Source organism: Bos javanicus, chromosome 12 (assembly GCF_032452875.1).
Source record: "Bos javanicus breed banteng chromosome 12, ARS-OSU_banteng_1.0, whole genome shotgun sequence".
NCBI lineage: Eukaryota > Metazoa > Chordata > Mammalia > Artiodactyla > Bovidae > Bos > Bos javanicus.
In genome coordinates, this window is record NC_083879.1 from 25,708,384 (window position 1) to 25,721,818 (window position 13,435).

General features: G+C 43.0%; 1 protein-coding gene across 4 annotated transcripts in view; it reads left to right on the forward strand.

Annotated features, from left to right (window-relative positions):
- Positions 1 to 13,435, forward strand: part of DCLK1 (doublecortin like kinase 1) — a 352,130-nt gene that overhangs the window by 331,883 nt on the left and 6,812 nt on the right. For 2 of the 4 annotated variants that reach the window (XM_061434782.1, XM_061434784.1), the window contains one exon: positions 2,718 to 2,791. The exons of the other annotated variants lie outside the window; for them this stretch is intronic. In XM_061434782.1, the coding sequence (XP_061290766.1) occupies positions 2,718 to 2,791 (74 nt within the window). The remainder of the gene's footprint in view (positions 1 to 2,717; positions 2,792 to 13,435) is intronic. 4 annotated transcript variants of the gene reach the window in all.

Sequence of the window (13,435 nt, forward strand, 5' to 3'; positions counted from 1 at the left end):
AAACCAGCCAGTTTGACTGCCTTCGTGCTTAGCTTTCAAAATGGCACTGGATAAGTTAATGTATACTCCATACCCATGTTCCCATTCTTAAAGTGCAAAGAATTAGACTCAGGGGACCATCGCCCAATGAAGGAGCCCTGGCATTAAAAATATCCCAACTCAAACTAAAGTTTAATTGCAAAGGAATGACATTCTGCTGTGAGGCAGAATGTAAGTGAGAGGTAGAAGGAATAGCTTTCATAAATGATGTGTTCTATAAAGGTCATTTGACAACTTAATAATAAATATAATTATTGATTCACCCACATGATAGAAATTTCTGTAATAATTACACTGTAATGATTTCTATTTGATAGGTATAGGGGAAAAAGAAACTGATTTCAGCATAGATTTCATTCAGACAGAATTTTTTTCTCATGGGCATGTATGCTTTTCCCAGAGGCTATCAAATAATGTATTTTATTTTAAACTGCCACGATTATAAGACTGGTTTTTTGGAAATTATATGCACCCTTTAAAATTCAAAAATATATATACTGTCTAGAATGGAGTATCAATTGGCTTGTTTTTTTTTTTTTTCTTCAGAAAATCAGCAATTAAATTATTGGTCTTTAACTGGTAATTCTCTTCCCTTAGTTAGAAACCTCACTATCTGCTCATACAGGGGTTCATGACACTTTTTCTTTCTCAGAGTGACAAAGGAAAAAAGAGCATACTGTCATAACAAACAGACTCTGGTCACAGGTATAATTTATGACGTGAGGGTAGTTTAACATGCATTCATGGTTCTGAACCTTAATGTTTTCTGTTCGTGTTGTCATTTTGTTATTCTCTACCTCCCACCCCCTACGTGATTAAGACCAAAGAGAGGACAAATGATAACTTTATGTTAAGGTCCTCGAGTTAGCTGGGAGAGTAATTACCCACTGGAGGCTCCCAGAGATCGCAGGGCCCTTCTCAGAGGAGGAGAGGTGCCTGGCATTTAGGTCAGATGGCGTGACTAGGTGGAGCCCACCGCTCTCCTCATAGCTGCAACACCCCGTCTCCATTGTTCCCCGCTGCCTCACTACCTTTCCCAGTAGTTGGGGGATTAAAACACAACCAAACCAAAGAAACCCAGAACAGACCAGAGAAAGGGAAACAAAAGGTTATTAAAATGCAATTTATAGACATAAAATGGAATTAGAGATGACATTTTAACGGTGGACTTCTTGAGAGCCGAGGGAGGGGAGGGAGGCGTTATTAGATTTGCTCAGCTTGATGAAGAACCGATGACTCAGATGTCAGTTCCAATTTATTTTTCCTCATTTAATGCTGTTTATTATTTTAACCGGTAATTTTCCTAATGCTTTCAAGTTCTTATTTTGCATTTTGCTCATGCAAATAGAGAATTTCAGTCTAATTGAACAAATCCATACTAATCAGTGTACTAATAATTGTGATCGTGGGCAGCTTCCTTCTGAAGGCGGGGACCCCTGCACTGGAGCCATTTCCGAATGTGGTGTCATGGGCCGCCTTGCCTGTAGGTGGCAATAGAGAGCCAGTTACTGAGTAGCTATCCCTGAGCTGAAACAGAAATGCAGGCCTTCATCTTCCTAACAGCAAGTGTACTTCGATTTTTTTTTTTTTTTTTTTTCCTAAATAAAACAAACTGTACATTTTTTTTGTACATTTTTTTTAAAGATCAAAATTTCAAAGTGCTGTTCTCTGAATACTGGGATAGCCTAGTTTGTCATCAGAATACCAAATCTTCTGAGCAGTTTCTAGCTTTAATGACGGCTGCCCTGGCATGTTTCTGAAATGCCTTTGTGAATTTTGTGGTAGAAACTGTCCTCAGCATCATGGCAGTACCACACTTGAAAGCACTCATGAGCCTCTCCAGAAAGAAAAGTGGTCAGTTTGCTTCCTCTCGTGGGCAGAACGGGGAGTTGGGCGTAAGGCATGATTACTGTTTCTCAAATTTGGGGGACTGAATCTTTTCTTCCTAGGAAGCCAAAAGCTAACATCTTATTCCAGGAGGAACAACTTTGAGAACCTATCCTGTCTTCTATTTATTGTACTTCTTGTCATAAGCACTTACGTGTACATGTGCATTTTTAATAGTGAAAACTTTCATTTTATTTTCTATAATTTCTTAGAGAAAATTTACTGTTTTATACTATATCTAGTTTAGAAATGTAATTTCTTTAAGAGTAGCTTTGCTTTTGAAGATTAACTCTGAGAGAAATCCAAAGTGCTGTGATTCAAAACTTGATTCCTCTCATCTTTTATTTTTTTTATGAAGGCCTCAAACTTAAGCTTGATGGGGTAAGATTTTTTTGGCGGGGATGGGGGGATGTTCCAATCTGCTTTCTCTTAGGTGGCTAAAGCTGATTTCAACACTTTATGGTAAAGCATTTAACACTGCTCTAGAATATGAAGAGGTGTTTATGTCTTTTGAAATTGAGAGGATATTATTAAATGTGCATTCAAAAACTTGTTTGACAAATTAGATCTTTTCTAACAAATTGGCCTCCGAGGTACTCATGAGGGATTAGTGTCTTTTCTTGCCTTTTTATTTTCAATGTATAGATTTAGGGTATTAGCTAGTCACCCTGCACAAGAAGCGTCGTTATTTCTATATACATATATAGTCAGTGAAGAACAGCTTCTTCTGGAGTCTTAATCCTTTAGCACAATGTCGATCCACTGAGTTGCCCCCGTTTCTCTCTGCTCAGCTGGACCACGGGTTTACCATCAAGAGATCAGGGTCTTTGGACTACTACCAACAACCAGGAATGTATTGGATAAGGTATGAGATGGTGCAGCTCAAGTCAGTGTTTCCATGGCAACGTGCTGGCAGTCTCCATTAACCAGTTCCTTCAGTGGATAAACATGCTTTTGATTTGTTATCCAGTCCATATGCTGCTTTATCAGTTTCATTTTAATCTTGATTGAGATGCCACACCCCCTCATTCCTTTTTTTCACCCATTATTCACACTGACATTTGCCAGCTTTCTTTCCATTGCACATGCTCAGTATCAGTTTTCCTTACAGTTAAAAGGACAGTATATTTAGTGTTAATGTCAAAGCATTTTCCTGATGCTGCTAATTAAATCAATGATTTCTAGTGTTCTTCTGTCCCTTAACAAATGGAAGAAAAATAGTACCTTAGTATATATTCTATAGAAGTATATACTGTCATTTTAAAATCATCAAGCCCGACCTTGACCTTAGTAGATGGATGAAACAATGCATTTACACCTTAGTCGTAGAAGCTCCTCTAAACACGGTGAGCTATAGAATGCATTGTGTGTGTTGGTAAGCTTGTGTTCTCAAATTCTCCACCTTTTTGTTTCATTTTGTTTGTTTTATTGTTCCTTCTCTCCCCTTGGAAATCCCTCTATGTACTAGCTATTGCATGAATTTATTTTTCGGTATTTTGTAACTGTCAGATTACTTAGCTGGCTTATCTGCTCAAGCAAAAGGGACTATGGGAGGTATCGATTTTTTTTTTTTAACTGGGTTAAGAATTCTATCCAATCGTTTTCTATTCTGGTCAACTGCCGTAGCATTTCCTTCAGAGGGCATTGTTTGTGTCTCTTTAAGTTATCCACAGGCAGGATGAGTTTTGATGATTTGAGAAATGAACTCTGAGAAGTCCTAGGCAACTTTTCTCCTCCATCTTAATGTTTCTGAAATGATCTCCAGGTAAAGCTCCACATTTTAGCGTTAGCTAAGAAAAATTCTACTGGGTTTGGCATTTCCCCTCAAATGATGGTGCCTTATACTATTTCCAGGAATAGACTAACTCATTAAAAAAAAAAGAAGAATATGTATAATAATATATAATTTTAACCTCCAATTATTGCTCTTAATTTTTTCTATAATTAGACAGTAGGATCAAAGCCCTTAGAGAAGCAGACACAGCTAATCTTTGACAAACTATCTAACTGTCTAAGATTGTGGCCATTTCCTGCTGAAAACAAGAAAATACTCAAATTTCAAGAAGTATCTTGAAGTCAGTTTTACACAGAAGGTATTTGTATCTTCTGGACGGATGTACACGCAGGAGTTACAGTCCTACCTTTTTATTTCCCTAAGTAAACAGCGTTATAAGCACAGAAAGAACTTTGTTTTATGTTTAGCCTTTTTTTTTCTTTTTTGATGAGGGGATGACTCAGTCATTTGTGCAGACTCTTTTTACATGGAAGATGATGCATCCAGTTTTTCACTTTTTCCTGAAATGTAATATACATTCTGAAAAGTGCACTCGAGTGCACATCTCAGTGCATTTTCACAAACAGCAAGCAGCCCCGAGATGAGGCACAGAGCATCTCTAGCAGCCCCAGAGGACCCCTGCCCCCAGGGCTCTTCCAGGAGGGTCACGCAGCCCCGAGGGCAAGCTCTGACCTGGAGTCTGTCCACATTAATTAGTTTTGCCTGGTTTTGTTCTTTATATAAACCGAATCATGCGCCACCTTTTTTTTAATTGTGTGTCTCCTAACCTCAGGGATATTAACCAAACATATATGAGTATAAAGATATACAATTAAAGATAGGTATCAAATGTGTCTAATTACAGTTGTGCCTATTTGCATAACACAAATGACAATATATATACATTAATTTCAAAAAAAATCTCCAAATAATTATATTACTAAATTTGTGGGCTTGAAGGGTGGGTGCAAAACCCCAAATAAACACAATAATTAATAGATGTAGCCAAGGATAGAAAAGGCCATTTAACTGAAATCCTAGCAGTGGTTCCCATCAGCAGACAAAATGACACATCCCTGAATAATGGGCAGGAGCAGATGGGAGATAATCTCTTTTTCCTTCCACACATAAACTGCTCTGTTTTCCAGCTGGGGGCAGTAACAACAATGTTTATAGTTAATGCTGTACTAAACAGCACACCCAGTATGTAAAGCTAAATTGGAGAAATGATGCTAAAAACTCATCTGCGTATATGCTTAATTAGGAAGTTTTATAATGCCATTTAGCCCCAGAACGAACACACTCCCCTCACTGATTGCAAATGCTTGCCTTTTATCTCCACGGAAGTGGGAGCATTTGTCTAACCACAGTGGCAGCCAACTCGCAACATAAACAATCATTGCGGGCGGAATGTCCCCGCTCCCAATTGTTGTGTTTACAAGTGCTCCTGGCTGTTTTCACTGCTCTGAGCAGAACACCCGGAGACGGGCTTGCATTTGGTAAAGCAGCTCACGGGGCAGAGGCTGAGCGAGCATCTCTTCAGGGCGCCCAGCATTGGCAGTGTCCCTCTTAGGAGGCTTATTGCTGATGGTGGAGAAATGGGGGACGGGGGCTTGTTCCTCCTCCTCTCATTCGGTCGCCTGCTTTGAGCACAGAGATGCTTCCAGGCTGTGGCCAAGGGAGCCGCATCCTGCAAGGCTTCTCTTTCCAGGAGACCTTACTCCTGTCCCCCAGAGCCTCGGGGTGACCCTATCCCAGGAATGGGCTGCCTGAGCCATTCCACCCTCTCATGGAGGGACTCCAAAGGCCCTGGAAAACACTGATATTCTGTTCCATTTTTCCCTGCCTGAAAATGCAACCTTATCCAAAGGGGAAGCAGTCATCCCCATGCCTGCTTTTCGGGGGAAGCTGCCCCCTGGCAGGTGCTGTGCCCAGCAGCACATGAAGAAGAATTCCTGCATCTTCTGCACACAGAACGGGGCAAGAGCCAGAAACCAACTGAACGAAACAAGTAGCAAAGCAAGACACACGCTAAGAACGCCACATAAGATAAGACGCGGAGTAGAGCTAGGACAGTAGGGGGCTGGAGTTCCAGCCCTGACCTGACTCGTGTGCACCCTGGATTCGAGCGCCGTCCTCCAACAGTGAGTAATGAGGCAGAGCTGCGGCAGCCACACAGCCCTTGTAAGCCTATTCAACGCTGCCGTGCTCTACTGCTAAAAGGAATGGGTCAGTTAAAGGCATCTTGCTCAGTGTAGGTTTGAAAGATCAGTTCCCACGAAAGCCAGAGAGGAACTCCTCAAAGGGTGAAGTAAGTAAGTAAGTGAAGTTGCTCAGTCATGTCCATCTCTTTGTGACCCCGTGGAGTGTAGCCTACCAGGCTTCTCCATCCATGGGATTCTCCAGGCAAGAATACTGGAGTGGGTTACCATTTCCTTCTCCAGGGGATCTTCCCGACCCAGGGATCGAACCCAGGTCTCCCGCATTGGAGACAGATGCTTCCAAAGGCACATGAGAGGTTGCAATAGGTTGCAAAAGTTGGCTTGGCCTTGCTCTGCCCTTGAGAAAAGTACCCAGCCCCCAAAGAGTGTCAGAAGTGCTGTAGGAAGGAAGGGCAGGGGTCTTAGTTCTAGCAAAGGATTAACCACTCTCCCCGACCCTGGCCTGGGTCTCCCTCAGTAACAGAAAGTTTAACACACAGAAAAGGCACAGATTTAAACTTCGAAACCACCCAGACTGTGATGACAGAGAAAAGTATAGAGAAAGTATGAGGTCTGGTTCTACACCTGTCCCATGATACTAAAAAGTGAGTTATTAGGTTCAAAAGCTGAGCAACAGTACTTTGTCTTCTATTGATAGTTCCACAAATGGTCATTAAGAGAAACACAGAACTAGTGAGACATCTGTATTATTTTACTAAGTCAAACAGGTTGCTCACTATCTGAGATTTTATTTTCTTTCATTTTATTTTCAGGGCCCCTTTAAAAGAGGATCCATATATATATATATATATATAATCCTTTTAAAGCTTAATGTATTTTATATTAGAAAAGAGAAGTTTGCATGGCATTCCAAGACTTACTGATTGTGTATAAACTGGAGTGAAATTTTACATGTTTTCCTGAAAGTCTTGGTAATTTGGTATTGATGGGAAATTTTGTGGTATTGCACTTATTTTAATCTTGCCTCAGCACCTCTTTCCCTCTTTATGATTTAAAAAGACATATACATTCTTTTCTATGTAGTTGTTCCTGAATATTTTGACTCCACATGTTCGCCAGTGATGTTCACTGATAGAATGTAGGTTTTATGGGGTATAAACATGTAGGAAAGAATGATCATAAAGAACTTAATTGAAAGTATTGACACACTGTTATTTTATTGAGTGCAAAATATCCATATGCTGAAGTCAGACAATTCTCAAATACATGTCAAACACATGACACTTCTAGAAACTAAAAAGCCTTGAAAATCGAGATGAATCAAGCTTGATTAAAGATGGGCAGCTCTGTGCATGGAGAGCCTGTGGCCTTGGTGTTGAGAAGCCCTGTTTTGGATCCAGCCTGTCCTACTTCCTCGTGTTGTGACCTCAGGCAAGGCATGTGTTCCTTCTCTGATTTTCAGTTTCCCTGCCTATAAAAATGAGATGGGTGTTATCAACCTTCCAAATCTGTGGCAAGAATTAAATGTACAAAAGTGCCTTCACAGACTCAGCCCAAAAGAAGAGTCTGGAAAAGACTGCTCCAAGAGAAAACCATCCATTCCACACGAGAGAGAGAGATTTTCCTGAGAAAACTCATCTCTCTCCAGAGCAAAGCATTTATTATTAAAGTAGAACCATGACCTTTTTTGATGCTGTGATTGGAACAAACTGTTGAATAAGCTGTATGTTAGATTATTCATGAATTGAGGGGCATTAAATTTTACTTTAAGTAGTCTATAGCCCCAAATCCTGATGAAGTATATGTTTAATTAAAAAGTTATCCTCTAGGGCAGAGATCGCCATGTTATAGCCAATGGGCACTGCCTGTTTTTGTAAATAAAAGTTTTATTGGAACACAGATTAGAACACATTGGAATGGATTGGAACACATCCATTCACTCATAACCAACCTATGGCCACTTCCACTCTACAAGGGCAGAATAGAGTAGTTGTGTCAGAGAACTATATAGCCTGCAAAACCTGAAGTATTAATTATTCACCCTTTCCAGAAAGAAATTTTCATCTCCTATTCTAGTAGGAAAAGATACCACCTGGTGGGCTTGTTAAAAACTATATAACCACCACCTGGTGGAATAGAATGCCTGGCACAGAGTAGGTGCCTCAATAAATATTTGCTAATAAATAAATGATTGAATTTTCCAAGGAGGGGACCATTAATGGAGAAACCTTGATTTTTGAGGATAAATGTGTTTTTTAAGAGTTTGGGATATCTGAGAGCCTAAACAATCAAATCACATATGAAATGCTCCACAACTGCATTGACCCAGGAGTAAGGTTTTGGCACAGCTAAAACAAACAAAAAACTCTAATAAAAGGAGTCACCCCTTAACCCACTTGCTTAGTAAGTTCTAAATTTCCATAGATTTTCTTAAGATAAACTATGCCTGCAGTTGTCCTTTTGTTTATTAGCCTGATGAAGGAAAAAACAACATGGCAGCCCTGCTTAACTTCTGCTGTGAGACAGTCAGGCGTCATAGAGCAGAGGAAGCGTATGAATTCACCCTCTAGAAGCCTGAGCTCAGCAAGGGGCTATCATTTTAACCTTCTGATAGGAGGCCACTAGAAACCTTCTGCAGAGCTGGACAAGATTCTGTTAAGAACCAGATCAGCGGGAGGAGCCTACGTTTATGAAGTAGTAGAGAAACCTGGGGCACCCCTACCCCGGGACATGAGAAATCCCAGTTAAGAGACTGGAGCCTAGGAAAGAGCTTCAAAGGCCGATAGTTTCATTCCATGAAGTCCCCCTTTGTCGCCTTCACTTTAGGGAAATACCATGTCTTAGTCCAGATACTGTACAACTCCTGGCGAGACCCCAAAAGGGTATTAAAGCAAAACAAAATAAAACCATAATAAGTATGGCTGCGAACCAAAAAAAAAAAAAAATGAGTAGGGTGATATATCAATTGAGGTGTCAGCTTAATTTTACTAGCAAGCAAAACATTTCCAAAGTGGCAAGCGAATCGTAACTCAGTCCCCACAGAGTAAGGGGGAGCGAAGGAGAGGGTTCCTGAGATTAATGCCCCAACAGCTGCATCCCCGGCTCACTCTCCTAGGTGGTATGAATAATGGATGGGCTCAAAGGCAACATGCACGATAATGTTCTTTTATTAATGAAATGAAGACTGTTTGTGATGGCTAGCAATAAATTTAGAAATGTAAAAAAGGAGAAACAGTCACTGCTTGCCTCTGAAAAATGCAGTTACTTAGATCCAATAATTACTGCCACATCAGAAAGCATCGCCTCCAAACTTAAATGAGGTGTATCTCTTGCAGGTCCTGCATGACAAATATTTTTGATCCACAGACAGAAGGCCTGTTGTTTACTGAGAGAAAAACAGAACCCGTTCTAGTAGATTGATGGTGATATTAAGCATATTCATGGCATTTCATAGGTGGGAATTCCCCTGGGGGTGAGGCACTGTAGTACCTCCCGTCATTCTCTGCACTGCGAAATAGCTCAACCGACGTGGTGGTTAGGAAACGTGCCCAGGGTCACATAATCAGCTGAGGCAGGACAGAAGGCCGGCTCTCCCCACTTCCCCCTGCTGCTGCTACCAAGGGGCTTAGGCTACAGCTACCAGGCAAGGCAAGCATTGCACAGATGTGGGTGACTCAACCTGGCAAAAACAAAGTCACGCCCCGTCTCCTGCTCTCACTTCATTTCTGACCTTCCGCCCCCCCCATGCTGTATTTTTCCCATAACATAGGCCAGGTGGGTACAGCCTAGGTGTTCATGCTGCTTTCCAAATTCGAGATCAGAAAGAAGGATTTCAAAAATCTGAGTACTGTCTAGTTTTACTGTGAACAGAAGCCGCCATTGGCCAAACTCATTCGGCGAATCTGTTGTTGGGATACATTTCCTTGGTCTTATTCAAGCACTGTCTCTCATTCGCATGCCTGATGTTACGGCATGCACCAAAACACGGTCAGTCTGAATTTCTTTACGAGCTCCAACTGCTATGTGCGTCTGCCCATGAGCTGCTGAGGTAACCGGCATGATTTTACCATTCCTCGGGTTTCACATTTCATGCAGCAGCTCCTCAGGACACCCTGATCAGCAAGGGCTTGCAGTCTGAGGTAGGAGCGTGGAGAGTCTCTTCTGTGTAGAACACGAGTGTATTTGTGACTCCATATAAATGATATGGTCCTTTGGTCCATTGTTGGTTCTGTTTATCAGGATCCCCCAGTCCGCTGTTAGCTGGCTGTAGCCCCGCGCACCACAGCTGTCATCATTGGGTACGTGTGTAAAATAGCTAGATCAGAGCTTCCTATGTGGTTACTACTGGCCAGCTCCAGCATCTCAAGAGATTGCTTGCTCACCTCTAACCTGTAATAATTAGCACCAAAATGTGATAATGCAGGCTTCAGATTTTCTTACGAGCGTTTAATGAAGTGATAACTTACTGAGGAAACACTTGGGAATTCCACAGCAAGTCCATCCATGTCTATTGTATGAGCTGCAAACTGTGAGCAAAATAAACTCATGAAATAACAAATCCGTTAGAAAGTCTTAAGTTTTAATGGAACATCAAGGCTGGGGACAACCTTACCTTATAAAGACAGGCATTAGGGAGGAGAGACCCTATTTGCTTGATATCTGGGAAATGTTTGTGATTGAGAAAGAGGAGAGCAGGCTTTCAGAAATGGTTGAAAGAGCCTGGAATTTAAATCTATGAGGCAGCACTTTAAAGGGAAAGTTATGAATGTTTTCTGGGGAGAAAATTACCAATTGGATAATAAATATTTTTGTAGCATTGCTCTTAAAAATTATGTATTGGCGTATTATTCTTCTTTGCAGAATTCATCTGTCCTTAACTACCTGTAGGGGCTACAGAACTTAGCTGAAAAACTTGAGCAATGCAGATTTTAGAGGAAAGTTAATTTTATAGGCACAATTAAAATTCCAAAGAGATCATATATGACAGAGCTTATTGTGATAAGACACTGGACCACGATCCAAGGTTATTTAGTGGATAAATAGGAGTATAAGAGATTATTAACTTTATCTGATGTAAGCATTTGATCATATCTAAAACATAAACTGCATTCTTAAATATTAAGACTCACAATATCTTTAACTTCTTATTCTTTTATACTATAGAGTTGCTTGGAGTTCTGTTTTGTTGTTATTCAGAAAGTATATAATCATCTAAAACAACATAATTTTGTATTAGCTAAGAGATATTTAATATACCCTTCTATGTGTGCCACAATTGGCTAGGCAGTCTGGAAAATGCAAAGAAGGAGCTTGCATAGGATTTGGAAACGATGCACAGAAAAGACCTGGGTGTAGTAAATGTCCAAAGTCTGGTCAAGACAACACTTGCCTGAGGAATTTAGAAAGAAAAAAGTGTGATGCAGAAGGTGAGATTTGATCGAATCTTAGAAAACAGAAATGTGAGTGGGCAGGAAGCGAGAGAGGGTGATGTCAGGTTGGTGAACACCTTAAGCCAAGATGCAGAGGCGAGCATGACTGAAGCACCTGCAGAGAGCTATCAGTTAGCACTGTTGGGGTCTCACGTGAAGAAAACCCAAACCCAACTGGCTTTCAGCAAAAAGGAGAAGTATGATTTTATACAACCTGAGAGGTTCAGAGGCTGGCTGTGGCTTCAGTCATGGGTGGACTCAGTTGTCAGCAGCCTGGCTGTCTTTCCACCCCTCCTCTTTGCCTCCCTGTAATGGCTTCAGTCTGGAGCTTCACATGGTACCACCTCCAGCCTGGCCACCCTCTCAGCTGGGAGTCACTGTGAGTCCAATCGCTGGGTAGTCTCCTCTGGCCTAGGAACTGGGTGGGGTGCCCATCCTGAACCAACCACAGGTCCTGGGGAACGCAGTCAGCACAGGCTTGCTTCTGGGTCACAAGCCAGCCCTGCCCCACCCTCTGAGATGGAGGTAGGGTGCCCTTCACTGGGACCACAGATTGCGGGAGCAGGGGGTGTCTGAAGGGAAACGGGCATGGTTAACTATAAACAGAACAAGCGGGTGCTGTGTCTGCTAATGGGGACACTGGGTCTCCTGACGTCACAGGATTATTTTGAGTGATATTAAGAACTAGACGCTGGAAAATTTATTGTAAGCACATTGTGACTTCTAGGACAAGGAGTTTGACTGCATGAAGAACTGTAAATAAATCAGTCGTGGGCAGACTGACCTGTCAGCTGGGTGCGGGACGGCCCGGGGGTTGGGTGTGCAGGAGGAGGGAAGTCCCAGGACCTCTGTTGTACTTGCCCACAGTTCAAAAGCTGCACGTCTGAGAGCATCTTCTTTGTGCTGTGAACTGTGGAGACACAGACAGGATGCCCAGACCTGATCCTGCCCTCCACAGCGTCCGCAGCGTGGCAGGGAAGACTGCCTCAGAGTCGGTCACGGTGCAGGCAGGATGCGCGGTGATAGCTGTGCTGGGCTTCATGGGAATGCGGAGAAGTTCTTAAAGTGAAGCTCAGTCCCTCAAGGCGGAAGCAGAGTGAGCAGGGGCCCAGGGAGCAGAGGCCTGGGGGCAGTGACGTCCTCTGGATCATCTCTGAGGGCAAGTGTGTTGGGAGCCCTAAACCCTGCTTGTGGAGCCTTTGAGAATATTGAGCAGATCTGGGTGGGTTGGAAACTGCCCACCTGTCATCATGCCCAGGTGTCCCTCGAAGTTCACAGGCCCAGAATGGGACTGTACACGCGGGGAACCCTGGCCTGCTGTCCCTGAGAGAGTTCTCGGGTCTCTGGCATGGGAAAGCCCTGGGCTTTTGGCCTTGGATGCTGCCTGTGGTCTGTGTCTCCTCCCCAGCTCACTGTGGCTGGGGACTGAAGAAGGCAACCCCTGGAGTGCAGTGGCTCCTTCGAGTTCTGTTTCAGTAGACTTTAGAATCAGTGGCAAGAAGCTGCCTGAGCCGGGAGGAGAACCGAGTTCTGTTCCTCCTTGGTGACAGGGGCGGGTCTCTCCGCATGCCTGGGCCCAGGCAAGGCCCCGGGCAAAGAACGCTTTACAAATGCTTTCTCAATGTGGAGTCTATACATACCGCAGAAACAACCATCACACCCTTTTCCATGACCTGTGATCGTGACATGCTGTGTTTTCAACAATAGAAAGTGAAAGTGAAGTCGCTCAGTCGTGTCCGACTCTTTGGGACCCCATGGACTGTAGCCTACCAGGCTTCTCAGTCCTTGGGATTTTCCAGGCAAGAGTACTGGAGTGGGTTGCCATTGCCTTCTCCAGGCGATCTTCCCAACCCAGGGATCGAACCCGGGTCTCCTGCATTGTAGGCAGATGCTTTACCCTCTGAGCCACCAGGGAAGCCCAGGAGCTGCTGTCAAGATCCTGGTGACTCAGCACACCTGAAAGCCTAGGAGCATCTGAGCACCGGGGCCTAGCAACAAAGGCCAGCGTTTAAAAGCTGCTCACTAGAGAAGGTGGCAGGAGGGGCTAGAACTGACCACTTAAGTGGGACAGAGCAAAGGGCTGGCCAGGCAGAGGGACAAGGAAGGAAGAGGATATGATTTGCCCCTGAGAGCATCTGGAGGAG